The sequence below is a fragment of the Emydura macquarii genome, unplaced genomic scaffold (assembly GCF_026122565.2).
Source record: "Emydura macquarii macquarii isolate MOO-44397 ecotype Brisbane River unplaced genomic scaffold, CSIRO-AGI_Emac_v2 contig_499, whole genome shotgun sequence".
Classification (NCBI taxonomy): Eukaryota; Metazoa; Chordata; order Testudines; family Chelidae; genus Emydura; species Emydura macquarii.
In genome coordinates, this window is record NW_027130636.1 from 4,046,328 (window position 1) to 4,071,914 (window position 25,587).

The window sequence follows — 25,587 nt, forward strand, 5'->3', positions numbered from 1 at the left end:
TTGGTAGGGTATAGGACCCAAGCCTTACCAGCCCAAAGATCCAGATCCCTGAACCGCCTTAGGACATTTGCCAGGCACCATAAGCAGAATCATCATGAGGAAGGTGAGTGAGGAGCAAGGGGCACAGGCGCCTACTTCAGTTTCCAAGGAAAGATCCTGAGTCACCTGACCACAGATGTGCTGTACCATGTGGTGCTAAGGTCCAGTGTTATGTCTCCAAAGATGTCAGTACCAGGGACAGCATGTTGGGTTTGCCTCTGGACTGCACTGTGCCAGGAAGCACTGGACGGTCTGAAGTCGATCACAATGTTGAGTGTTGGACCTGTCTTGGAGGCAAGTCCAAAGACCCAGGCTAAGGGATCAATTCGTTCTGGTTGATTTGTCCTGCTGCAGATCCAGAACCAAGAGACAAAGTAGGCCCTATGCCACGGCACAGGCTTCTGGCATTGCTGGTACTGAGAAATTTCCCTGCTGCAAAGGGGACGGCACTGTAGTGTGGGTCCACCTCAATGGCACAGACATCATTGCCAGAGTCAACAACCCTGGGCAAGATGAAGTTGGTACCCGAAATGAATCTTTCCAGAGAACACTCTACCCTGCCCTCCAGCTTGTTTGCTGGTAGATGGTAGGAGGGACCTCAATATTTTGGAGGAGCACGGCTCTTCAAGGCATGCTGTCTGTGTTTCTGCCTCAGTGCTAGGGAAGGGGATCAGTGCAGGGTCTGGAGGCACACTTCTAACAGAGGAAGTAGTACTCCATGTAAGGCCACAGGGGTCTAGAATCCAGGCTTGCAGAGCCACCAGACAGCTGGCATCTCCAGGCTGCCACCCAGTGGCAGCTGTAACCAGATTGCACCACACCTCCAGTGACCCACTGTGGACATAGATCATAGTAAGTTCCGGCTCAAGGGCTTGACAGACAGCAGCCTGATGGCTCCTGATTGGCTCCCTGCCCTATATAAACCCCCACAGGCATTCCAGGAAGTATACAGGCAACAGCACCACTCTCCTGTAGCTGCCACAGTTGCTCATGAATTCATGGCTTGACCTCAGCTTGATTTGGACTTCACCTCCTGACTCAACACATGAAATCTGATTCAGACTCTGACCCGTGGTATCGACACTGGCCTAGAACCCAGCTATGAATACTTCTGCTACTCTCAGATTCAGGTTGTCCCCGCTCTGACCCTTGGCCCTGACTGCCTTTGTTGGGATCCTGACATTTTGACCACACGGAGCAGGAATGTTGGGAAGGTGGACACAGGACGGCTTCCATGAGAATGTGATGTAGTCTTACCTCCTTGCCCATTTTGTTCTGGGACCTGAAGTCTCTGCAGATTTGACAATGGTCCTGGATGTGACCCTCACCAAGGCACTAAGGCACCTGGAATGAGGATCACTCACTAGCATAGATGCCTTGCTGACGATACAAGGCTGAAAGCTCAGAGACTGAGGCATGCTCTGGTACTTGACATCAGCATCCAGAACAAGTAGGAACTGATAGGCTACGAAAATTAAAACAAAATGACAAATGAAACTTCCCCTAAAGCACTAATTAACTATACACTGAGAACCCATAGCTATATACCAGGGAGAAAAAAAATCCCTAAAGGGAGAGCAGAAACAAGCTAACACACTCCAACTACCCATCACAGGAGGTAAGAATGAAGTGAGGAATGCCAGGGTCAGATCTGTCCTTTATACCACTGTGCACAAGCATGAGGCAGCAGAGTGCGCATATGCTGCCCCAACAGATACGGCTGAGGGAAAAGTCTGACTCTGGAGCACAGGGTGCACACACACCTGACGTGGAATGACATAGGCAATCTTTCAAACCATTGGGACCATCTAGCCTGACCTCCTGTAGGCTATGTTAACATGGCAACTCACCTGCTGTATGTCTAGGCTGGTGATATCCATATGGACAATGCAGGCCTCCATGTTCTCCATTAGGTTCTTATCCTGGTAGTGAAGCAGCAAATCTTTCATCACTTGAGCTGTCATTCCCATCAACTTATCACTTAAAATGTATGGCTCCAGGCACTCCAGAAAAACAGCCTTTGCCACTGAATTCTCACTCAATTTGTCATACAGCTGGCTGAACAGAAGATCACTAAGAGGAAAGAAAGTGACAATTACTTGTTAAGAAGATCAATTAAAATCTATTAAATGTTTTCACTACCTGCTTTCTATATAAACCAGGTGACTAGTGTTCTGCATTTCTCAGCTGAACAATTGAAAACCCTACTTAGCACCCATGTAGACACAGTTTCACCCCTTTACAAAGGTGTCAGTCAGTCCTATTGTAGCCTAGGAGGAAAACTAGTCGAGGCAGCTACAGCAGCGGTTCATGGTTCACCCACAGAAATCATGAAACCAAGGGTGCAGAAATACTCTGCGGGGGCAGGCAGGGAGCCACATTCACTCCCTTGCACGAGAAACCATGTGCAGCTCCACAACCCAGCACCTGCATCATGGCAGTGCTTCTCCCAGCCATGTCATTGGGCAATGTCATCAGAGTCACGTGCTGCTAGGGAGGCCCAAAGAGCAAAGTCTGCCAGAGAGTGCATGTGTATGGGCAGCATGAGGGTGTGGAGCTTGCTGCCTCCACGTGCCCCAGTCTCTAGGCAGCAGAGCCAGAGGGGCAAGACATTGGGGTCATTGCAAGGCCTCCCTCTGCTGAGCAGCAGAATCCAGATGCTGAGCAAATCTGACTCCCTCAGCACACCCTGGGCAGGGTCTCTCTTGCCGTGAGTAACAGGCAAGGCCCTGAGATGGCCAGTATGGAGGGCGGGCCCTGGGCCTTCACTGGACCACTCCCCTGCTCTAGCGCTCTCATTATAACATGCACTATTTATTTTTTGTTTCATATTGCGATTACACTAGAATTTAGTATAGTGCACTCACTGAATATGGAGGCTACATCTACCACTGCAAACTGGTGTGGAGTCAAAGAATTAATCATAGAATTGATTAATAGAATGCCTGGCCTAAAATTGATCATAGAATGCCTGGCCTGAAGTTGTAGCCTGAAACTGAAATAGAAGCCCCAGGTTGAACCATTAACAGTAATGCCCCAACTGAAACTAAGATAAAGATGCTAAAATCCCACAGGATGTCTCTATCACATTCTAAATGCAAATTGTCTGTTGTGAGCCTTAGGCCTTTTGAAGTCTGAACAGACATCTCCTGTTCTGATAAGTATCAGTACATGCCCCCCTGTCTTCCTGGCCCCATAGGAACTTACTCCATTTTAACATGTATTGTGTAACCACTCATCTTCAGGTGATAGCCAGGGTACCTGAAACACACTGTATAATCAAATGGCTCTTTGGTCTTTCCTGTGAAAACATCTGGTGTACCCCATTGTACATATAATTGTTTTTCCTGAACTGTTAATCAAATTCCACTATACAATCAATATGTAAATGAACCTAAGCAACCCCTATATAAGTCTTTTGTATCGGGTAGCCAGATGAAGTACATTTGCCCAGCATCCAAACATGCTGCTTGACTTCCCTATAGCCACTTGGGTTTTTCCCATAGCTATAGTATTCCCCATAAGCTATGGTTATTTGATTGTGTGTGTGTCACAATTAAAGCTGCACCCGATCCAACTCTAAAATGTAGCTGTGTGATTCTTTTCCACAACACTGGTGAAGCAGTTTCTTCAAAGAACAAATGTTAGACAGCAAAGCGCCTCCAAATGAAGTCAGAGAGGCACTACATCCACACACAGTTTCTGTACATGTATAACTATTTTGGGTAGCAGTGTGATTATTAACCAAAATAGCTATATCAGCACAACTCCTGGGGTGGATGCAGCTGTACCAATATAAAGGTACTTTAATCATATTCCCCTTCCCTACAGAATAAACTAGATCAATATAAGCACCTTTATATCAATGTAATGTGTCCACACTACGGAGTTGTATCACTTTAACTAGACTGGTATAGTTAAGTGGTGTAACTAATTTGTAGACAAGCCTTAATAAGCATTTAACATATTGGAAATATCCTGCAGTATAATAGGGACAAGGACTAGTAGACCCAGAAAATCTTTTTCAATTCTATCTCATCTAATCCTTGGAGTTGTAAGAGGGGCACTTAGTTTCTAAGCAGGTTTACAGAAAATGGTTTACTAGAGAAGGCAAGGAGAAGTATTGTGGGAAAGCATTGTGCACTTAAACCAGACAGAACCAAGTAAGCAGATGTTTTTTAAAGTAAAGTGATTAAGTGGAAACGGAAAAAAAAATAATACAAAAAAATTAAAGCAGTGTCAGCTTTTCATTTTTCTGATGTGACATTTTCTTGCTCTTAAACTGACATGGTGGTTTAATAAATTTTACTGAAAGGATTTAAACGTGAATGAACCAAAAACATTACTTTTGAAGTGGGATAAATATTCATAGCCTGGGGGTCATTTTTTCTAAGGATGAGAAATTACTGGATGAGGGAATGTAGAAAATGCATTAAAAGGAAAACCTATTATGTCAATTTCACAGTAGCACTACCAAGAAAAAATATATAGAATAGAGGTGCTGAGATACTGTGGTGACAGTTCCATCATAAAATCTATAAAGATTGGACAGTCAGATTAAATAGAAGTACTGATGGAATTCAAAGAAATCTTGGACATTTACATGGATACAGAAATGTCAGTTACATTACACAGGGTTAGAAAAATTAGAAGTGATAAACACTCATTGTTTTATTGCATAACTGGCTTGGAGATTGGGAGGAGGGTTTAAAAGAAACATCCCCTTTTGACATGTTATTTCATAATTGGCAGCTATCAGGTTTTAATGCTTGTTCGGGTCACCGGGAGCAGAGCACACAGGATTTGATGGGCCACTGGACTGATCTTGATTGCAATTCCTAGGGTCCCATGAATCTGACAGACAAGCATGCAAACTCTCACTTACGTTCGCTGAAGCAAAAGGCAGTAATCAACTATGACAGGCACCATAGACTGTAGAAAGATGATGAAGAAAGTATGAGTAACTCAATCAAAGGTACTGTTAAATGGCATATATTTATCAATATAGCATTGGTTCTGCACTGTATTGATCATAGTCAAATAACAAGGAGCTCACACATTTAGGCAGTTGCCCAATTACCATGATTTTCCTGGACAAAAAAATAAAATTATACCACAGCCATAACTCCTTCACAGCTCTACCTAAGTCTCAGATCTTTCCAAATTCCAGCAGTAATAGAATTTATTTATTTTAGTAAAACCACCCCTAGAGACTTCAACTCAGATCTGGGCCCTGTTATGCTGGATGCTGCAGACACAACACAGACAAAATGTGACAAAGATGTAACAACTGTAAAGCAGGAGGATGAGGACAAAACGTGACAGCAACACAAGTATCTCAATTTGCAGGTTTCAAGATCTTTTAAAAGTCTTCCATAATTGATCAGATTGGGGGGAGGAGGGGAAACAACCTCCCTCACTCTGTTATGAAGTAACAGTCCTCCCTGTACTCTATGCTATTGGGAAATGTTTTAGGGGGGTTCTATTCTTTGTTCCATGGTCAGGTGGTGCAGATGGGAATCCAAAGCAATTTTCTCCCCTCTTCCACTATAGCTGACAACACAATCCCCCAAACTAGTCTCTCCCCACCGGATGTTGCAGGAGACGTCATCTGGGAAGTCTAAGAAGAGTGTTTGATGGCAGAATGGGGTGTAGCAGAATGGAGCAGCAATGCACCAGTTTTATCTTTGTGATCTCAGTACTGCAGTAAACCGGTGAGAAAACTAATGCTTTCAAACTACAAGGCCTGAAAAACTACAGGTTAGAGCAAGAGATCAAAAATGTTCTATCTAATTTCAAGGTTAGTAAGTAGGAAGCACATTCACTCTGCACAGTGAATACAGTTCATATCTTTTCAGTACATATCACTGAACTACATAATACCATTTGGATTACATATGTGATTCCGTGCAAATCAATGTAATCTAACTGTGTATGTAATCAGACATAGAACAGGAGGTCCATACACTTGTTTTATCAGCATTAAAGAATCACTTTAGGTAAGTGAATTTTGATACATGGATTTTCTTTTCTGTCTAACCCCTACAATTCTATGAAGCTAAATATTAAATTGACCACTTGGGAACTAAGATTAGTAAGTACAGATGTACTTGAGTTGGTTTTATTGATTAATGTGATATGATTTTTTTTTCTTAAAAATGAGCCCAGCATGTTCATTTCTGGGAAAAAGTGCAATAAATCTTCAACAAAAACAAAGCTGACTGACCAATTCCAACTAAACACAGATAAAACCATGAGAGTTCTGTGGCACCTTAAAGACTAACAAATATATTTGGGCATAAGCTTTCGTGCGCAGAAACCCACTTCATTGTATGCATAAAGTGGAAACTTCAGTGTGGTAGGTATATATACAGATGTAATGAAGTTTCCACTTCATGCATCTGCCAAAGTGAGTTTCTGCCCACGAAAGCTTATGCCCAAATAAATTTGTTACCCTTTAAGGTGCCACAGAACTCTCGTGGTTTTGCTAAAACCAGACTAACACAGCTACCTCTCTGGAACGAATCAAACACAGACAGACTGCCCAAAATCAAATGGTAAAAATGAATATGTTCCTCCATCACCTGCCAGCAAAGGCCCATAAAAACAGATGGGTTTTGTATCTGACGCAAAAAGCAACAGATCTGGGCTCTGCTGGACAAAGAGTAAGATGACAGCCAGTGAGTTTGATTTGGATTCACTTGGCAATGGATTTTCAGAAAGTGTTTCTGACAGAGGTAGACAAGAGTTAATTCTTGAGGAAAGTTTTGAGATATGTTTCAGATTAGTTTGGCACCCCATTTAACAGTACTGAGAACCCAAGCATTTGAGGGGATTACAGGTGATTGGAGATAAAAGGTGTGACATTGGCTGGATTAGGGAATTTATATTATTTAACATCCATATGTCAAAATTACAATAATTCATAAGATACAGGCCATACCAGGTATCGTTAAAAAGGTTATAATTTGCTAAGTATGATATTATTTATGTATGTGTCATATTTGTATTGAAAGCTATGGATATGCTTAATGTATGTATTTCAATTTCTGCTGTGTTTCTGGGCAACACCCCAGACAGGATGGCAGCAGCAATATCCTGCTTAATGGCCCATTAAGGAAACTCACAGGTACAATGGGCCCAGGGGGAGAAATTAGGGCTACACATGATGAGTCACTAGGACTTACTCAAATAACCCTGGACTCCATCTTATTTCTGTAAATTTCCACAAACAGCATGGCAAGGGCAAAGGGACATAAAAGGCAGCTGCATCATATCCATATTGTGTCTTAGTCTTCAGTATTCACCTACCTCTGGATCAACTGATCTACAACTGAGGCTGTGAAAGAAAGGACTGAGATCCATCCAGGTACTGGATGTACACGAGAGGGACTATACAAGCCTGCAAACTCCACAGTTCTAATGAAAATCTGAACTATATGGACTTTCAGATCATTTGTATGTATCTGATTGCTTTAATCACGTAACATTTCTCTTATAGTTTATTTATTTCCTTTTATAATAAACCTTTAGTTATAGTTACTAAAAGATTGGCAGGCAGCATGGTATTTTGGGTAAGATACAAACTTATATTGATCGGGTAATGTGACTGACCTGTTGGGTTCAGGAGAACCTTTTTGGTAAAGATTTAGAGTTTTAAATAACTACTGTCTTTACTGAACCTAGTGGCTGATTGGGAGCCAGAGACTGAAATGCAGTAAAGGTGGCTGTGTATATTTTGTTGTAGCTTCTTCATAACCAGTGAGGGGAATCAGAAAACCAGGTTACTTACCAGTAACTGATGTTCTTCGAGATGTGTTGCTCATGTCCACTCCACTACAGGTGAGTATACACCGCTGTGCACAGTTCCCAAAACTTTTTTCCCCTTAGCAGACCCTGTAGGGCCCGCTCTGATGTCCCCTAGAGTCCCACGCACATGCCGCGGTATATAACGCACTGCCGGCCCTATGCTCCCTCAGTTCCTTCTTTCTGCCAACTCCGGCAGCGGGGACGGGGGGTGGGTTGTGGAAAGGACATGAGCAACACATCTCAAAGGACGTCAGTTACTGGTAAGTAACCTTGTTTTCTTCTTCAAATGATTGCTCATGTCCATTCCACTATAGGTGACTAACAAGCAATACTTTTGGAGGTGGGTAGGAGTTACCGGTGAGCTGCCCTCAGCACCGCTCTGCCAAATCCCGCATCCTCTCTCACCTGCTAGACGATGGTGTAGTGGGACATGAAGGTATGCACCGACGATCAGGTGGCGGCTTTGCAGATGTCCTGCAGGAGCACTCTCTCCAGGAAGTCTGTAGATGAGGCTTGAGCTCTGGTTGTGTGTGCTGTGATGGTTCCCGGAAGCAGTACCCTCGCCTGCTTCTAGCAGAACTTGATGCATGATGTGATCTATGAGGAGATGCGCTGGGTGAAGACAGGTGAGCCTTTCATCCGGTCAGCCACTGCCACAAAGAGCTGCGTCAATTTCCAGAACAGCTTTGTATGCTTGATGTAGAAGGCCAGGGCTCGTCTCTCATCCAGAGAATGCCATCTCCTCTCCTCCTTCGAACCGTGCAGTTTGGGAAAAAACACGGGGAGAAAAATATCTTGGTTACAATGAAATTGGGAAACCACCTAGGGCAGGAAGGCTAGATGCGGCCTTAACTGCACCTTATGCTTAAGCCTCTCCACCCCCTTGAGGAATCTGATCGACATGAGATGGGAGAACAGAGATCTCCCTTCTAGCAGCTGATGGAAGGCTGAAACGGCCAACAGGTGAACCTTCAACGAGGCCAGCGCCAGATACTGGAGCTTTACCTGGAACAGGTACTCCAGGATCGCCTGTACAGGCGAGAGGCTGGGCGGAATGCCCCGGGACACCACCCAAGAGGTAAACTGTCTCCACTTAGCCCGATACATGACCTGTGTAGAAGGTTACCTGCTGCCCAGCAGGACTTCTTGGACCTGCACCGAGCAGGCTCTCCCTCTCTCCGGCAGCAACAGAGACTCCAGGCCGTGAGGTGCAGGGAGTCCAGGTCTGGGTGCAACAGGCGACCACGGTCCTGAGAGAGAAAGTCATGCCGCCTCAGGAGCTCCATGGGCAGGGTGATCAAAAGGTCCAGCAGCATGCTGAACCAGTGCTGTCTTGGCCAGGCTGGAGCGATGAGTATTAACATCTGCTCTGTCCGTCCCTCTTTATTTTCAGCAAGACCTTGAGCGGGAGCGGAATGGGTGGAAATGCGTACATGAGGCTCCCCACCCAGTCGATGAGGAACACATCGGAGATCGACCCAATCTCACAACCCCGGAGTGAGCAGAACCTCGGGCACTTCGCGTTCCAGGCTGACGTGAATAGGTCCAGTTGAGGAACACCCCACTTCTGGAAGTTCGTAGTCACTACCTTCGGGTGCAACAACCAGTCATGGCAGGGTAGAAACCATCTGCTGAGGCGATCCACTTTGTCGTTCCTCACTCCCGGGAGATGAGAGGCAGTCAAGTGGAAATCGTGCCGCACGACCAAGTTCCACAGATAGGTAACTTCCTCGTAGAGAACCGAGGTCCCCCTGCCTGTTTATATAAAACATAGCTGGGGTATTGTCCGTCAGCACCTGCACCACTCTGCCTGTCAGGAATCGGAGGAACACCCTGCATGCTAGGCAAATGGCCCTCAGCTCCCTCATGTTGATGTGCAGGTGCTTCTCCTCCCCTGACCAGAGCCCCTGAGTGCTTAGGTTGGCGCTGATGTGGGCTTTCCATCCCACATCCGAGGCATCTGAGATTAGGGTGACCGACAGGACCAATTCCCTGAATGGAACGCCCTTCATCACTGCCCTGGGGGATCTCCATCAGTCTAGGGAGGCTAGGACTGGCAGGGGAACTGTGACCACCCAATCCAGTGGGTGTCTGCTCGGCACATATACTGAGGCCAACCACGCCTGAAGCGGTCTGAGCCTCAGGCGAGCTAGTCTCATTACGTACATGCACGCTGCCACGTGGCCTAACAGCTGTAGACAGTGCTTAACTGTTGTCGTGGAGCATCGATGAAGCTGGGAGATGATAGAGACCATCGCCTCGAAACATGGCTGAGGCAGGAAGGCTCTGGCCTTGGAGGCGTCCAGGGTGGCCCCAATGAATTCTATACGTTGCACTGGGGTTAATGTGGACTTCTGCTCGTTTACGAGCAGTCTCAGCCTGCTGCACGTGGAGCAAGTGAGGGTCATGTTCTCCTGCACTTGGGACCTACACCTGCCCCTGATCAGACAATCGTCCAGGTAAGGAAAGATTTGCACACCCTTTTGTCTCAGTTGGGCTGCCACTACTGCCATGCATTTAGTGAACACCCTTGGAGCCGAAGATAGGCCAAAGGGTTGGGGTGTAAATTGGTAGTGGGAGCCAGCCACTGTGAAATGGAGGAAGCGCCTGTAGCTGGGGAGGATGGACACATGAAAGTATGCGTCCTTGAAAGTATGCGAGGGGGCATACCAGTCTCCTGGATCCAGGGAAGGGATTATGGGAGCTAGGGAAACCATGCGAAACCTAAGTCGTTTGACATATTTGTTTAGACGATGCAGGTCTAATATGGGTCTCAGACCCCCCTTTGCCTTGGGGATGAGGAAGTACCTCAAATAGAACCTCTTCCCCCTTCTGCCTTGAGGGACCATAACCACCGCTCCTATGTTGAGGAGGGTGTCCGCCTTCTGCAAGGGAAGTTGCTTGTGAGAGGGGTCCCTGAAGGGGGACGGTGAAGGGGATAGTTGGGGGAGAGGAGGGTAGAAGTAAACTGTATGGCACAGCCCACAGAGACTATCCTAAGGACTCAAACGGTCCAACATGATCTTTGCCCATTCGGGATAGAAGGGCCTTAACCTGTTTAGGAAGAGGCGGGGCGGATCCAGGAGAGCAGTAGAGGCACCATCCTCAGGTACCATCAAAACTGCCTCCTCGGATTGCCCGACCCCCTGGGGGGCCCCTGCTGGGGGCTAGAGGACAAGCTGGGGGGCTGATTTCATCTTCTAAAACCCCTATTTCTGTAGGGTTGAAAGGGCCTAGGCAGAGGCCTTGGTTGCTGTTGCGCCTGGAAGCCTGGGACATGTACAGGCCCAGGGAACGAAGCGTGGCCCTGGAATCCTTCACACCGTGCAGCTTCGCATTGGTCCTGGATCGATTGCTGCACCTCCTGGGATAGGTCCAAGAATTGCAGCCACGAGCACCTTCTCATGGAAAATGCGGAGACTATGGCCCTACCCACCAAGTCAGCAGCATCACTGGACGTCTGAAGCGCTGCCCTAGCCAACGTGATTCCTTCGTCCAGGATGGTGGTAAAGTCTGCGGCCTGGTCTGGGGCAGGGCCTCAACGAACTGCCAGAGAGAGCCCCACAAGTTAAAATTATATCTACCCAGGAGGGCCTGATGGTTGGCAATCCTGAACTGCAGGGCTGCCGTGAAATAAACCTCTCCCCCAAACAAATCCAGCTTTTTGTTGTCTTTGTTTTTGGGAGTGGAACCTGGCTGACCTTGCCTGTCCCGCTGGTTGGCCGCATCTACCACCAGGGTTCCCGGGGCCGGGTGAGTGAACAGATACTCGAACCCTTTGGTCGGGACATGATACTTTTTCTCAGCCACGCCTGACATAGAGGCAACCAAGGAAGGGGTTTGCCACAGGGCCTTTACAATTTTGAGGACCCTATCATGAATTGGTAAGGCCACTCTCGCTGGGGCAGCTGCCACCAGCACACTGAAGAGGGTATCATCAGCCTCCTCTAACTCCTTTCACCTCAGGTTAGAGGCTACCCTCTTGAGCAGCTCCTGAAGCACTCTAAAATCCTCCAGGGGCGCCATGTGGTCCCAGGAGATTGCCCTGTCTGGTGAGGAGGAAGAGGACTGCCGAGGCGCATTCTGCAGGTGCTCCCCCACCTGACGAAGGGATGCGCACGTAAAGGGTCCCTCCATGGGGTCCGACTCCTCGTCCGAGGAGTGGTGTCTATGGGCCTTCTCCTGTGCCAAAGGCACAGACTGAACCCCCGATGACAGGATGGATTGGGGCCCCGGTCCCATCTGGATGCCCCACGGGGCCCAATAATGCCATTGTTGCAGCCATTGTCCCTTAGGCCAACCTGGGGATAACTAACTGTCACCTGCTGTGACGCCTTGTGGGGACGTCAGTTGTCTCAATGACTGTCCCCCCATGGGACCCCGAGCCACTGGACCGGAGGTGCCGTGCACATCCTCGGTCCCGGGCACCTTTCCATGCCAGGGACTGTTCTCTCGATGCCTCTGACGACGAGGACTGCCTCCGTCGCCGCAAGCGGTGCCAACGGACGCGGGTGCGCTCCGAAGAGCTCTCAGTACCGATGACTTGTGCTGCCGCTTGCCCTTTGGTGACCGAGACCGGCTCTGCTCCGAATTCCATGGTGCCGAGTCTGGCGACCAGGTTCCATGACAGGGACTGCGCGGTGCCAGGTCCTCCGATGGCAACCGGGTTCTGTGCCGCCTCGGTGCAGGCAAACTCCTCGGTGCCAGGGATCTGGAACAGGAGCTGTCGAAGCACCACCTGGCAGACCTCGATCGGTGCCACCTCTTCACCTCTGGTGCTGGGGACTGATGTCGGCGCCAAGAGGGAGACTCCTCATCCTGATTCAAAGCAGGCCAGCTCACCGGCACCAACCTGGAGTGACTGCTGGGGAAGCATCCTCGCTCTACCCCCTGTGGCCGTCTGGCGGGAGACCTTCCTCCCCATGTCGGGAATCTCCACCGGCTTTCGGCTAGACCCAACGCGGGCTTGCCCCTGGACACCAGCCCCTTCTCCCTTGGCAGAGGGGGGTGGGGAGCGTGGAGGTGGCGTAGGCAAGGCCAACAAGACTCTTGCCACCTGAAAAGCCTCCGGTGTTGACGGTGTCAGGAGGGGATTCTCCCACTTCCAGGAATCGGAGGAGGCTCCCTGCTTGGAGATGCAGGCACCAGAGATGACTCAACGGGCAGAGCTCGGTGCATCTCCGCACTCGACCCTGCCCGTACCGACAGTGCAGGGGAGTGTCCGCGCTCCATGCGCTGTTTCTTCTTTTTCGGCACCAGGGATGTTGCTCGGTGCCAAGTGGAGGCCGGTGCCAGCAGTGCACTCTGCACCGAGGTGATGCTCGGTGCTGAGGTGGAGCGGGACAGCTCGGAAGCCGGGCGGAGCGCTGCCTCCATGAGCAGAGTTTTTAACCAGATCTGTCGGTCCTTCTGAGTCTGTGCTTTAAAAGCCCTGCAGATCTTACACTTGTCTTTTCTGTGCTCTTCCCCCAAGCACTTAAGGCACCGATCATGGGGGTTGCTGAGCAGGAAAGCCTTCCTGCAGGAGGCACACGGCTTAAATCCCGGTGACGGGAGCATAGCCCAGCCGCTCTAAGTCCCCACAGGGACTTACTTATCTAACTACACTTAACAATAACTTAACAACTACTTAAAACTAACTAAACTACTTAGAACAACAACAGTTCAAACAAGGGGAATAGTACTTGCAGAGAGCAAGGCTAGTTCCAGCAACCGTCACGGGCGGAAAGAAGGAACTGAGGGGGGCATGGGGCGGCAGTGCCTCAAATACCGCGGCATGTGCGCGGGACTCCAGGGGGCACCAGAGTGGGCCCTACAGGGTCTGCTAAGGGGAAAAAAGTTCCGGGAACTGTGCACAGTGGTGTGCACTCACCTATAGTGGAATGGACATGAGCAATCACTCGAAGAAGCAGCATTGTTTGTGGCTGGTTGGGAAATGTGACTTCAGTGCCACCCATCAGTGCTGGGAGAAACTGCTCTATCTACTTTTCTCCTGATTCAGTGGGTGAGGCTATCCCCCTACTAAGAGTCCTAGGACCCCCTAAATATGCACCTGTTAGCCTGGACAGCCTTCTCTGGAATGCCTGAGAAAACCAAGTCTGGTGGCAGAGCCCAAAGTGGCCTCACTATCCTGCACCTTGTTCAGCATAGCTTTCACTTTTCCCCAAAGGGATCACATTCCATTGTGAAATCTTCAAGTCTCTGCCATGGGTACCCAGAATTCCACAAATTCATCTCTGGACACTGCTCATCTTGACATACTTAATCTTCACCCTGTCTAGCCAGGGTGGAATTAACGTGTAGTTATGCCATTATTCAGAAAGGCTCAACTTTTAAAGAACAGATAAACAATGCAGATTTGAATAAAGCATCCCAAAGGCAACAACAACAGTGCTACAAATGCAGAATGGATCACCTTGCTCTCCAGAGAATTAGAAAGTTGAGTCTTTTTCTGGTCATTATGTCCCAAGAGCACACTGCTTCCTGGTAGAGCAGTTTAACACCACAGCATTGCAGCTCTGGAGTATTCCAAACTCAATTCGACAAACAGGAATACAGTGCTCTCAAGACTATTATGGTGGGGCGGTACAGGACCACTACATACACTCTAATAGAGCACACAGGGGATTCTGTCAATTGTTACCAATGTAGATTAGAAGACATTGAAAACAATGTCATATTTGTATTAAGAACAGTCATACCTGTATTAAGAATACCTAGTAGTAGCTCATACCTAATTTCTCAAAGAAATCACACACTTCATGAATGTTTAAACATCAACATTAAAAAACTACTATATAAAAAAGTCAATGACTTTCAGAGAAAAGCTACAATTTTATTCTAAACTGCAAAGTGTTGTCCAAAAGAGCACCTGAGGTGTTGTACCTGAAAGTGTTGCTCCATAACTTGGATTTTTCCCTGGTCAGGACATTTCTTCAAAGTTCGCTCAGCATAATGGAAGAGTATTTCAACCATCTGGATGAAAAGATAATAGTGGGAAATCTCACATACTACTATAAGCAGGGCCAGTACTTTATTAATGTTGCCCAACATTTCCCATTACAAGAACTTGTTTTCACTTGCTTATAAAACTTTATCAAACTAACCGTTCCACCTGAAATTTTGCATTCCAGGTATGGGCCTTGGTCTGATTTTTTTTTTTTTTTGGGGGGGGGGGGGGGGGGGGGGGGGGGGGGGGGGGGGGGGGCGTGTGGCAGCAAGGTTTCATCCAAAATGGTTCAGCAATTTCCAATAATGAGGTTAGGGAAAGATACGTTTTGCCATGTTGAAAAATTCTAAAATGTTCTTTGAACAGCTCTAGTGCCCCCGTGCTTTGAAGCAGGGACTTGAAATTTGGCATGGTGTGGCCTTTGGGTCAGTGAAGTGCTTTTGCCATTCCTAAGAAAATCTGCCCAAATTTGGTTGTTATAAGCTTTTTGAAGAACAGTTTACACATGCTCAGTAGAGACTCGCTAGAAATTAGCAGCTCAGTTCCCTAGAGATTCCATCTGCACTGAGCATGCTCCAGCCCAAGGCTGCAGGGGCTGAGCAAGAATTTCTTTGAAAATGAACTAATAGCAGCGGGCATATCTGTGAATGGATAAAGCTTTCTATAAAAACAAATAGAGGTTGCCAGAATCTCTATTCTGCATGTCCTTTTGTTTGATATTTCTTGATTGTTGGTACAAAAGTAGGAATGCAACAGCAGCTTTCTTCTCTATTCTGCATGTTTTTGCTCAGCATAAATGAAAGCCATTTTTCCAATACAAAAAGCTTCTACTAATAACACCGAAGTATTGTCATAGACTTTCGCTATTTAAAAACACATGGAGGATAGTTGGGTTTGGGAAAGCCTCAGTGCTTGTGAACAAAGGGATGTTCAGGAGTCTGAGGACAGACTGAATATTTAGTTACCTCTGAATTCGTCTTTGCTGCAATTAAATATTTTATTGTGCATTGTGTCCAAAAACAAGACTAATAGGAGCAACTGGGCACTGTCAACTGGCAGTGATTATTTTGGAGGTACAGGCACATTTGACACCCCCACTGGCAGTCAGGCTGGGTAAAAAGCGCACACACCCCACAGACAGATTTTTGGAGGACAGAAGCCAATTCTTTCAAGAACAGTTGTGGAATAAATTAGAGTAGTATCAGTATACACAAAATTGGGATTTGGAACTCACTCTGTCTGCAATGACAGCCTTTCGCTTACTGGCATCCCCAGACAACCCTGTAAAGAAATACAAAGAAAAACAAAAACAAAGGTTCCTTTTCATAATCAAATGGCAATGCAAATGGTACTTAGGACACAATTCAGAGACTGATAGAAGACTTAACTGCTGTAATCCTTTAGCTGCAGGTATCCAGATAGTCTGAACATACCTCATACAGAAGGGACCTTCACATTAACAAACAAAACCTAACTATTCATGGGAAGGTTAATTTATTCTTTCTTGATTGTTTTAGGAAAAAAGATTTTGAAAGGGCCATGTTCTGAATTCTGCCCCATTCAGGTAACTTTAAGTCATTACCTGTATGTTTATAATGCCTTAGATTATGCCTCACAAAACCAATTACTGTATTCATAAGGTGCTTTGAGATCTTTGCATGAAAAGAGCTAATTTACTGAATGTAAGTGCAGAATACACATATCCCGATAAAAAACTACATGCAATTCCTTTGTATATTGAAAATTGTAATGTGTAGAAACTAAAATTTATTATTTTCATTTAAGTATTACAAAGATATATAAAATACACATAAGGATATCTGACTTAGGTTTACAACATGCCCTGGGACTACAAAAAGAGCAACCTGTCAAAACCCATCAGAAAATTATTTATAGAAAACATAGGGTGAACTATACAAATTAGAGTTCATTGGCAAAAGTCAGCAAAACATGCACAGGCACATATAACATACTTCACCAAATAAGGACACTATATCTGAGGAGAAGGTGTTACTTTAGTGCCCAGTAGAACCTCAGACAAACTCCACTAATGAGTGTAACTGCAGGGAAGCACTGAACAGGTGTGCTTTAACTGCCCTAGTGATACCCTGCACAGGAGCTGTAATGGCTTCTTAGTCTTGCCTCCACGTAAGTGAAGATGCACCACACCTTGTCCCCCTTGTGCATTTTCAGTCACCAAAGGCCTCTGACAGCATTTTTTTAAATTCATATAAGCACCAACTTGGAGCCCCAGAACCTTTGAGCAAAGTCTGAAACACTTTTTCAGTAATTCCCTATTGCAAGCCTCATTTTCTAAGAACCACATACTTTACAATTGTTCTTTTCCAGCAAAATGCAGATAAGAGTAATTACCCCATAGCCCAGTTTGGGTGGGCTTTGCCTTAAAACAGTCAATTACTAGGAGGAAAGAAGACTTTACTAAAAGACTGCACAACTCCAAAAAAAAAAAAAAAAAAAAATCAGCCCATGGTCAACACATTTGCTTAACTCTAATCACATCCAAACTACACAAGCTTTTTACTCTTCATTGAAACAATTATTACTTTAATTCTTTTTGAATAATGTTTGTTGCTGTGTATGTGTGCATAAAAGCTACCCCACTGCTTTAAAATTAACTTACCTACTACAGCCTTTGCTTTACCTTCATAAAAAGACCAAGCTAGAGCCAGGGCCTCAGTAAGACATTCTTGTTTCAGAAGGTGATCCACTCTCTAAAATTAGATGGTACAAGCAATATGGGACTCCTCAAAATACCAGAACAGCAATCCTTTAAGGCAGTGTTTCCCAACAGATGTGTTGTGACCCCCAAGGTGAGTCATGAAAGACAACTGTGTGGGTCTCAAGGTGCTCAAAACTATTACAATCTAAAGCAAAGAAAATCTTGCTCTCCCACTTACCTATCTAGATCAAGTATTCTGTCAGCATCTCAAAACACATGCACTTAAATAAATTATAAAGGCTTATTATCATGGATAGATATTTTACTCTTGTAGTAAATGTAAGGAGGTTGCGAAATTTTTTTACTTCCAACAGGTAGCCAACTCAGAAAAGATTGAGAAATGTAGATCCAAACATACTAAGTCAAGTATTTTAACAGAAATAATTTGAGAGATTTTGAATTTTAAACAACTGGAGTGAAATCCTGGCCCTATTTAAATCCATGAAAATTTTGCCACAGACTTCAACAGGACCAAAATTTTATCCACTGTTATTTAAAATCACCAGTAACTAGTTAGTCTGTATCCGACTCAGTGGTTTTCAGACTCTGCATAAGCAGTGAATGAATTGTGCTTCCATTTCCATATTTAGACCACATCACCTCAGTTTGGTGAAAGCAAGCAAGATAACCTGCATCTCAGGGACAAATTCACAAGAGGTGCAGCACAGAACCTGAAGACTGGGAGGAAAGGACAAAGATGGCTATGCATTGCCCAGATTCTGGGCTAACTGGGGAATTGATTCAGCCCCAGGAGCTGCTCTAATTTACAGCAGCCTCACCCAGACTGTGCCACAGCCCGGAGCAGCCCAGAGTATAAACAGCACTCAATGCTATGGCTACTCCCGACACAACCCTTACACTGGGGGCTGAGAGGATTTAGTGTAAAGCTGTGTGCAACGGCCCTAGCCTGGGCCTATTCCATAGGATGGTTGTGGTACCTTTCCTGCCTTCTATGCACTGCTGGAGCGGTGTAACTGGGGCCAAGATGGGGGCCAGAACTGGCTCCTGAGATTTCTATTTGAAGAGATGTCTAACAAGTTTTCTATAGTCCACCATTCCACACTGCAGCAAGAATCATTTCCCACGCTTCCCTGGCAGATAATTCCATTCTCTAACTTCTCCTTATGCTTAGGATAGAGCCCCCTATGAGTAACTTTGAAGGTACTGAGGCCTCAAGCACTGTGGGTCGTGGGGATTTAAAAGAAGCCCATGCTGTTGTGATTGGCTGGGGATTATTTTTCCTTTTACTGTGCACTGAATTCACCTGGTCTCTGTAATCTAAAACAAGCCCATGCTTTTAAACCATTGGCTGGTTCATTGGTTCCTTCTTGATTTGGAATCTTTCTGATCATCTAATCTGACCACCTGCACAACACAGGCCATAGAACTTCCCCAAAATAATGCCTAGAACAGATTTTAGGAAAACTTCCAATATTTATTTAAAAATTGTGAATGATGGAGAATCCACCACAACCCTTGGTAAATTGTTCCAGTGGTTAAATTACTCTCAATGGTAAGTGACTTATAGCTATAGAAGACTGTATAATTGTAACCTGAATCTATACTGTACCTCTTTCAAGTCAATGGAAGTGGAAACATTAAGACATTAAAATATTTTTGCGAAGATAAGGAAGAGAAAAGAATATAATCCCAATTCAGTATCCAAGCATACGCTGGAAAGAGTCCCCTAGTATATTATAGTGAAATGCTTATTCTTGGGTCATAGCTGTATAGGTAGCTATTATATAAATTCTGAACACTAATCAGATTTTACTTTAAAAATTCAATTAGTCCTGAAGTTCCTTTCCAGGCATCATCAAGCTACTTTTAAATAATTCACACATTTTATTAAAAACATACATGCCTCCTCTCTTGACTTACCTCTCTCCAGCTCCTTAGCATCATCACATGAACAGACTGAAAAAGAGGAACAAAAAGGGTCAGGATGGGAGTTACTCTTTTACATACTTTTGTTCATGAGTAATAATCTATGAATTCCCATACATACATTATAGTGTCCCGGTGATACAAAAAGGTTACAATTACTCTTCAGGGACTGGACACACCACTCCAATCAGGAGCATTTCATTAGCTATTATACAGTGAGTTTATAGTTTCCAGAAAGCCCCTACAAGACTCTGCTTAAGTCTGACCTACATTTTGAGAGAATGGAGGAAACCATGCACAAGGATCTATTTTATTGTTCTATACGTTGGGATTTAGCCGCCTTCACTTTTCACCTTTCCCATTCATTCTAATGCTTCTTGTAAAGGAAAGTGGTTAATTTCTGCATATTTCATTTGACATTATTTTTCCCCACTATACATTTTGTCTGAAGCAGCACTCAGCAGGGACTGTAATCCCGGGTGCATCATCAGTGCATGCATTGGCTAAGACCAGACTAGATTCAGGAAACTTAAAACAAAGAACTATAGAGTTACTGTCTACAGAATCCTCGCCCCATGTTACAGCCCCATGTCCAAAACCTTCATCAGAGATAAGACTCCAACACTCAGGACCTCACACCTCCACTGAAATCTTTCAGGATTCTCACTTGCAGAACCCCTTTCACTAGATATCAACACTATTGCAGGGATGGCCAACCAGAGACTAAAAACCAAAAAATAGCTATAGATACCGCAAAGAGCCACATTTACCTTTTGTGTACACACACACACACACACACACACACACACACACACAGGACGCACATACATTGAAACAATTTACAATAAGACAAAACAATCAAAATGTTTATTGTAATGTATGTTGTGATTTTTGACTCAGTGGGACTTTTGGCAATCCTTGCTTTCAATGATCCTTTTAAAATCTGGCTTGTATTCGGTTGAGGCCACTAGAAGTAATTCCCTCATGTATCAGTTAGAACAGATCGATGCTTAGATTTCAAGTTTCAATGTTGAGAAAACCAATTCACAAAGGTAAGTTGACCCAAACATTGACAGTAGTCTGAGCGCAGCCCGTTTGACATTGGGGTATTTCTCCATCGGTACAGTTCTCCAGAACTCAAGGGTTCCTTCCTTTAGAAAAGACTGAAGTTTGTTGTTTTCAGAAAGTTCAATCATCTCAATCTGAGACGTTGCTTCATCTGTGACTAACAGGGCTTTCAAACAGTCAGCGTCAGCACTGAAAGGGTCGACCAGGAATGTAATCTGAGGCCTTTTCAGCTGTAGATCATGGAATCTTTCCACAAAACCATCCTGAAGTACTTCGATCAATGTTGCATATTGTGTTGTGCTCCTTTTCAAGATTTCGGGTGCTTGTTCACTTGCATTTAACACTGAGAGAAAATGTGTTAGTTCCCCCCTTTGAAGTTGCACCTTGAACAGCTCGAGTTTGTTGACAAATGCAAATACACTTTGCACCAGGTCCAGCAGCAACTTTAACTTCCCTTGGAGATCCAGATTCAGTCTGTCCAGATGTCGCAGCATGTCCATCAGAAACGCCAGATCTAAAACCCATTGTGGGTATGAGAGCTCGGGGTATTCCTTTTGCTTCACTTCCATGAACAGCTTCACAGCGTCCAAAAGTTCAAAAAAAATGTAAAAGCACTTTACCTTTTGAAAGCCATCTTGCAGTACAGTGAAGCGGCAGGTCACCGGGAAGGCCTTGGTCGAGCTCAGCAATGAGATTCTTGAATTGTCTGTGGTTGAGAGCGTGTGCGTGAATATAATTGACTATTTCCAGGACAGGTTTCATGATGTGATCCAAATGAAGCTTTTTAGATACCAGTTGCTCCCCATGGATGATACAGTGAAATAACCGGAAGTCAGGGAACCTTTCGTCAGTTCTGCATAGCCTCACAAGTCCATTCACAGATCCGACCATAGATGGCGCTCTGTCCATTGCTATTGCTGCAAGTTTCAGTAAAGGCAGATTTGTTTTTGCAAAAACATCCATCAGTGTTTCTTTCACATCGATGCCCCAGGTTCTGTCTCTTAATGGTACGATATCTAGGAGTTCTTCGTTGATTACACAATCATTTGTGAAAGTCCGTACAAATATTGCCAATGAGGTTTGTCCTGTACGTCACAAGACTCGTCCAGCGCGATAGAGAGGTACTCACATTTCTGAAGATCAGAATATAACTGTGATTCAATTGAATCATTGATTTCAGATATTCTGTGCTCAATTGTGTGGCGTGAGAGTTAAAGGCCTGAAACCATTCTTTTCAGATTATCATTTTCTGGAGACAAGATGGAAACAACATCTGCGAGGCATTTTTTTTTTTTTTTTTTTTTTTAAACAAACTCGCCTTCGTTGTAAGGTTTTTTTAGTGCGGACAATGTTCCAAGCGACTTGATACGAGGCATGTGTAACAGTCTGGGAGTGCTTGGCAAATTTACGGAACACTTGAGTTTGTTTCTCGATTTGACTTTTCAAAGTTTTTAGTTTGTGCAAGCGAAGTTCAGTACCTTTTGGAAATTCCCGATCGATGTTAGCATGGTGTGTGTTGAAGTGGCGCTGGAGATTTGAAAACTTGAAATGTGCCAATGAAGTCTGGCATATAAGACAGAGTGGATTGCCATTACGTTCAACGAAAAAATATAAACTTTCCCATTCCGCTAAGAACATTGTGTTCTTCTTCATATTTGCGCTTATTTTTACATTTTCGTTCCATGTTTAAAGAGTGTTGCCACTTGCTGCAAACTAAACAAAATTTCAGACATTGCCAAAACGTTCACCACAATAATCGTCAAATCCGCACATGGACTTTTTTGATTTTTAATAAGAAGCTACGCGATTGGTTAATAGTGTAGCGATCCAGCTCTAGGTTTTCTCTCCGGACTATTTTGCATGGACCGTTGTTAATGGACAGCCTGTAAGTCCATGTACCCAATCAGTGTACAGTGGAGTGTATGTGTGTGTCTGCGCGCAGCACAGCCTCTTGCCCTGTTAGTGTAGAGCAGACCTGGATATTGACTTTCCCCTCATGTCCTTAAACTTTAAATGCATACAACACACAAATAAAAATCAGTTGGCCACCCCTGCTCTATTGTATCACTAAAGCCACCTTACTCTTGAAAGTGCATTACATTTCCTGAGAGCTGTCCATATTTACCTTTGTGCCAAGATAAAAGATTTGACCGCCACAGCTGTTGATGGACTGATAACAGGCTTTCTCCCCAACCAAGGCCTGGAAAAAATTTAACATTTACTCCATTGCAAGCTGCTTTTACTTTTATTTTCAGTGAACATACATGAGAAATATGTGACTAACTAAACCCTGGGAACATTTAGCAATGAAGAAACAAAACAAGAGTCAGGGAGGAGACAGCAGTTTGCCCAGTCATGCTATACACCAGTCCCAACACATGAAGTGGAGCTGGAGACCTAGCAACGAAACCCCCTTTCACAGATGCTAAATCATGCTTCACTGGAAAAGTCATCAGTGCAGAGGGCAGTCTCTCACACTCATGTGTAAGTGATGACAATTACTGCATTCACAAGACACCAACAGGAAGCTAAAAAAGAAAAATCTCATGAGAAATGGCAATTCAGAATAATTCCAGTCTTACTATTTCACAATACAAGGCATTTCTGGTCAAGTTTATCTGATTAAGGCAAGAGCTCAGAGAGAAAAAGGGAAATAAGAGAAGACAGTAAAACTCAGAACGCTGGAACCTCCAGCAGGAGACTGCCCTGAGCATCATCCAGGATGCTGGTTCAATATGGACTCCAACAGAAGAATATCATTAAATCACCACCCTCACTTCCTCCAGCCCCTAGGTTTTTCTAGACACATCCCAATCTGGCACAACCCTGCTTAAGCGTATGAGATCTAGTGAAATTATTGCCAAAGAGGATATGGCTTGCAGTCTTTGCATAACAGCAGCTGGAAAAAAAACTGATAATTTACCATAGCAAAACTGATCGAGTGTTGCCTTTACAAAGGCTATGGTGAGAATCTGGTCAACACAATTAAAAACAAGGGGGAAGGAATGCAAGCCAAAATAGGGAAAGAACAGGTTAAAGAATATTTAGTTTAGTTAGATGTATTCAAGTCAGCAGAGCCTGATGAAATTCATCCTACAGTACTTAAGGAACCAGTTGAAGCCATCTCGGAACTGTTAGCAATTAGCTTTGAGAACTCATGGAGGATGGGGGAGGTCCCAGAAGACTGGAGAAGAGCAAACAAAGCACCTATCTTTAAAAAGGGGAACAAAGAGGACTTGGGGAATTATGGGCTCATCAGCCAAACTTTGATATCTGGAAAGATATTGGAACAAATGATTAAACAATCCATTTGTAAGCACTTCGAGATAAGGAATAACCAGCAAGGATTTGTCAAGAACAAATCATGACAAACCAACCTAATTTCCTTCTTTGACAGGATTACAGGGCTGGTGGAGAGGGAAGAAGCAGTAGATGTGAGATATCTTAATTTTAGTAAGGTTTTGACACAGTCCCACATGACAGTCTCATATGCAAACTTGGGAAATGTGGTCTAGAAGAAAATACTATAAGGTGGGAGCACTACTTCATGAAAAGCTGTACTCAAAAAGTAGTTATCAATGGTTTGCTTTCAAACTGGGAGGATATATCTAGTGGGGTCCTGCAGGGGTCAGTCCTGGATTCAGTACTATTCAATGTTGTCATTAATGAGTTGGATAATGGAATGGAAAATATGCTTATAAAGTCTGCAATTACCATACAGAGGGGTTGCAAGCACTTTATAGCACAGGACCAGAATTCAAAATGACTGACAAACTGGAGACAGTCTGAATTCAACAAGATGAAATTCAATAAAGTACAAAATACTTCATTTAGGAAGGAAAAAATATCAAATGCACAACTACAAAATGGAAAATAACTGGCTAGGTGGTCATACTGCTGAAAAGGATCCGGGGGTTATAGCTGATTCATACTCAAATTTGTGATCCACCACATGATGCAGCTGCAAAAAAGCTAATCTTCTGGTTTGTACTAATAGGATTGTTGTATATAAGACATGAGAGAATTGTCCTGATCTACTTGGCACCAGCGAGGTCTCTGCTGGAGTACTGATACTCCAGAGGGAATTCTGTGCCACTGCACGCATGCAGAATTCATGTCCCCTGCAAATTTCTTTGCTTTCCCAAAGAAAAATGACTTGCTGACAGGGAAGCAAAGGGAAGCTGCAAAAGCAGTCACACACCCCTCCCCAGCAGCGTGGACATGTTGTTTCGGGTGCGTGGAGCAGCTGGCCAGGAGGTAAGGGAGAGGAGAGTGGGACATATCTGGGGACTCCCCGACCAGTGTCTCCTACTCTGTACCGGGCTCAGCTGCTAGTCCTGCCTTGGCTGGGCTAGACAAGGACAGAACTTCCTGTTCCCCTGCAAGGAGGGGCCCACCTTCCCCTAGAACCTCCCCCAGCTGCAAGAAGATCCCCACACTCACTTCCTATCCCTATCACTCTTGAGCCACAGGGCGATGGGTCACTGTACAGGGGCCTACTCCTCCATCTACCCAAACCTCATGCATCCAGTCTCCCACACACCCAGATCCCCTCCACCAAGCCTCACCCAGACTCCCCCCTGCTGAACCCCACCCACCCTGCATCCAGAGCCCCTTGCACCCAGCCCCCTCATTGATTCCCCCACCTCGACGAGCCCACCCATCCCTGTTACCTGGACAACCCCGACAAACCTGCTGCACCCATCTCCCCCAGCACCCAGACCCTCCCGCTGAGTCCCATCTCCCCACACTCAGACACACACCCCCCACCAGCTGAACCCCAACCAACTTCACCTGGACCCCCCTGCAGAGTCCCATTGCAACTGCACTTGGAACCTACCAATGAGCCTCTGTGCATCCAGATCCCCACTGCACTCCGACCTGCCACTGAACTGCGTGCACCCAGATTGCCCCACACAGAACCCTCTCAACCCACACCTGGATCCCACTCACACTAAGCCCCTCCATACTTGGATCCTGCCAGACTGAGCCTGCCTGCCCACACCGGACACGAAGGGACAGGGCCTCATGGTGTTTCTGGGGTAGGCCCATCCCTTGGCTGTGTCACGGTCAGATGGAGCCTCCCCAGCGAGTC

General features: G+C 45.3%; 1 protein-coding gene across 4 annotated transcripts in view; it reads right to left on the reverse strand.

Annotated features, from left to right (window-relative positions):
- VPS8 (VPS8 subunit of CORVET complex) overlaps positions 1-25,587 on the reverse strand; it is a 223,567-nt gene that overhangs the window by 128,878 nt on the left and 69,102 nt on the right. For 3 of the 4 annotated variants that reach the window (XM_067538776.1, XM_067538774.1, XM_067538777.1), the window contains 7 exons: positions 22,618-22,692; positions 19,419-19,454; positions 17,439-17,529; positions 16,032-16,078; positions 14,734-14,823; positions 4,925-4,971; positions 1,890-2,112 (listed from right to left, as the gene is read on the reverse strand). In XM_067538776.1, coding sequence (XP_067394877.1) covers positions 1,890-2,112; positions 4,925-4,971; positions 14,734-14,823; positions 16,032-16,078; positions 17,439-17,529; positions 19,419-19,454; positions 22,618-22,692 — 609 coding nt within the window. The remainder of the gene's footprint in view (positions 1-1,889; positions 2,113-4,924; positions 4,972-14,733; positions 14,824-16,031; positions 16,079-17,438; positions 17,530-19,418; positions 19,455-22,617; positions 22,693-25,587) is intronic. The other variant, XM_067538775.1, reaches the window with a different exon arrangement.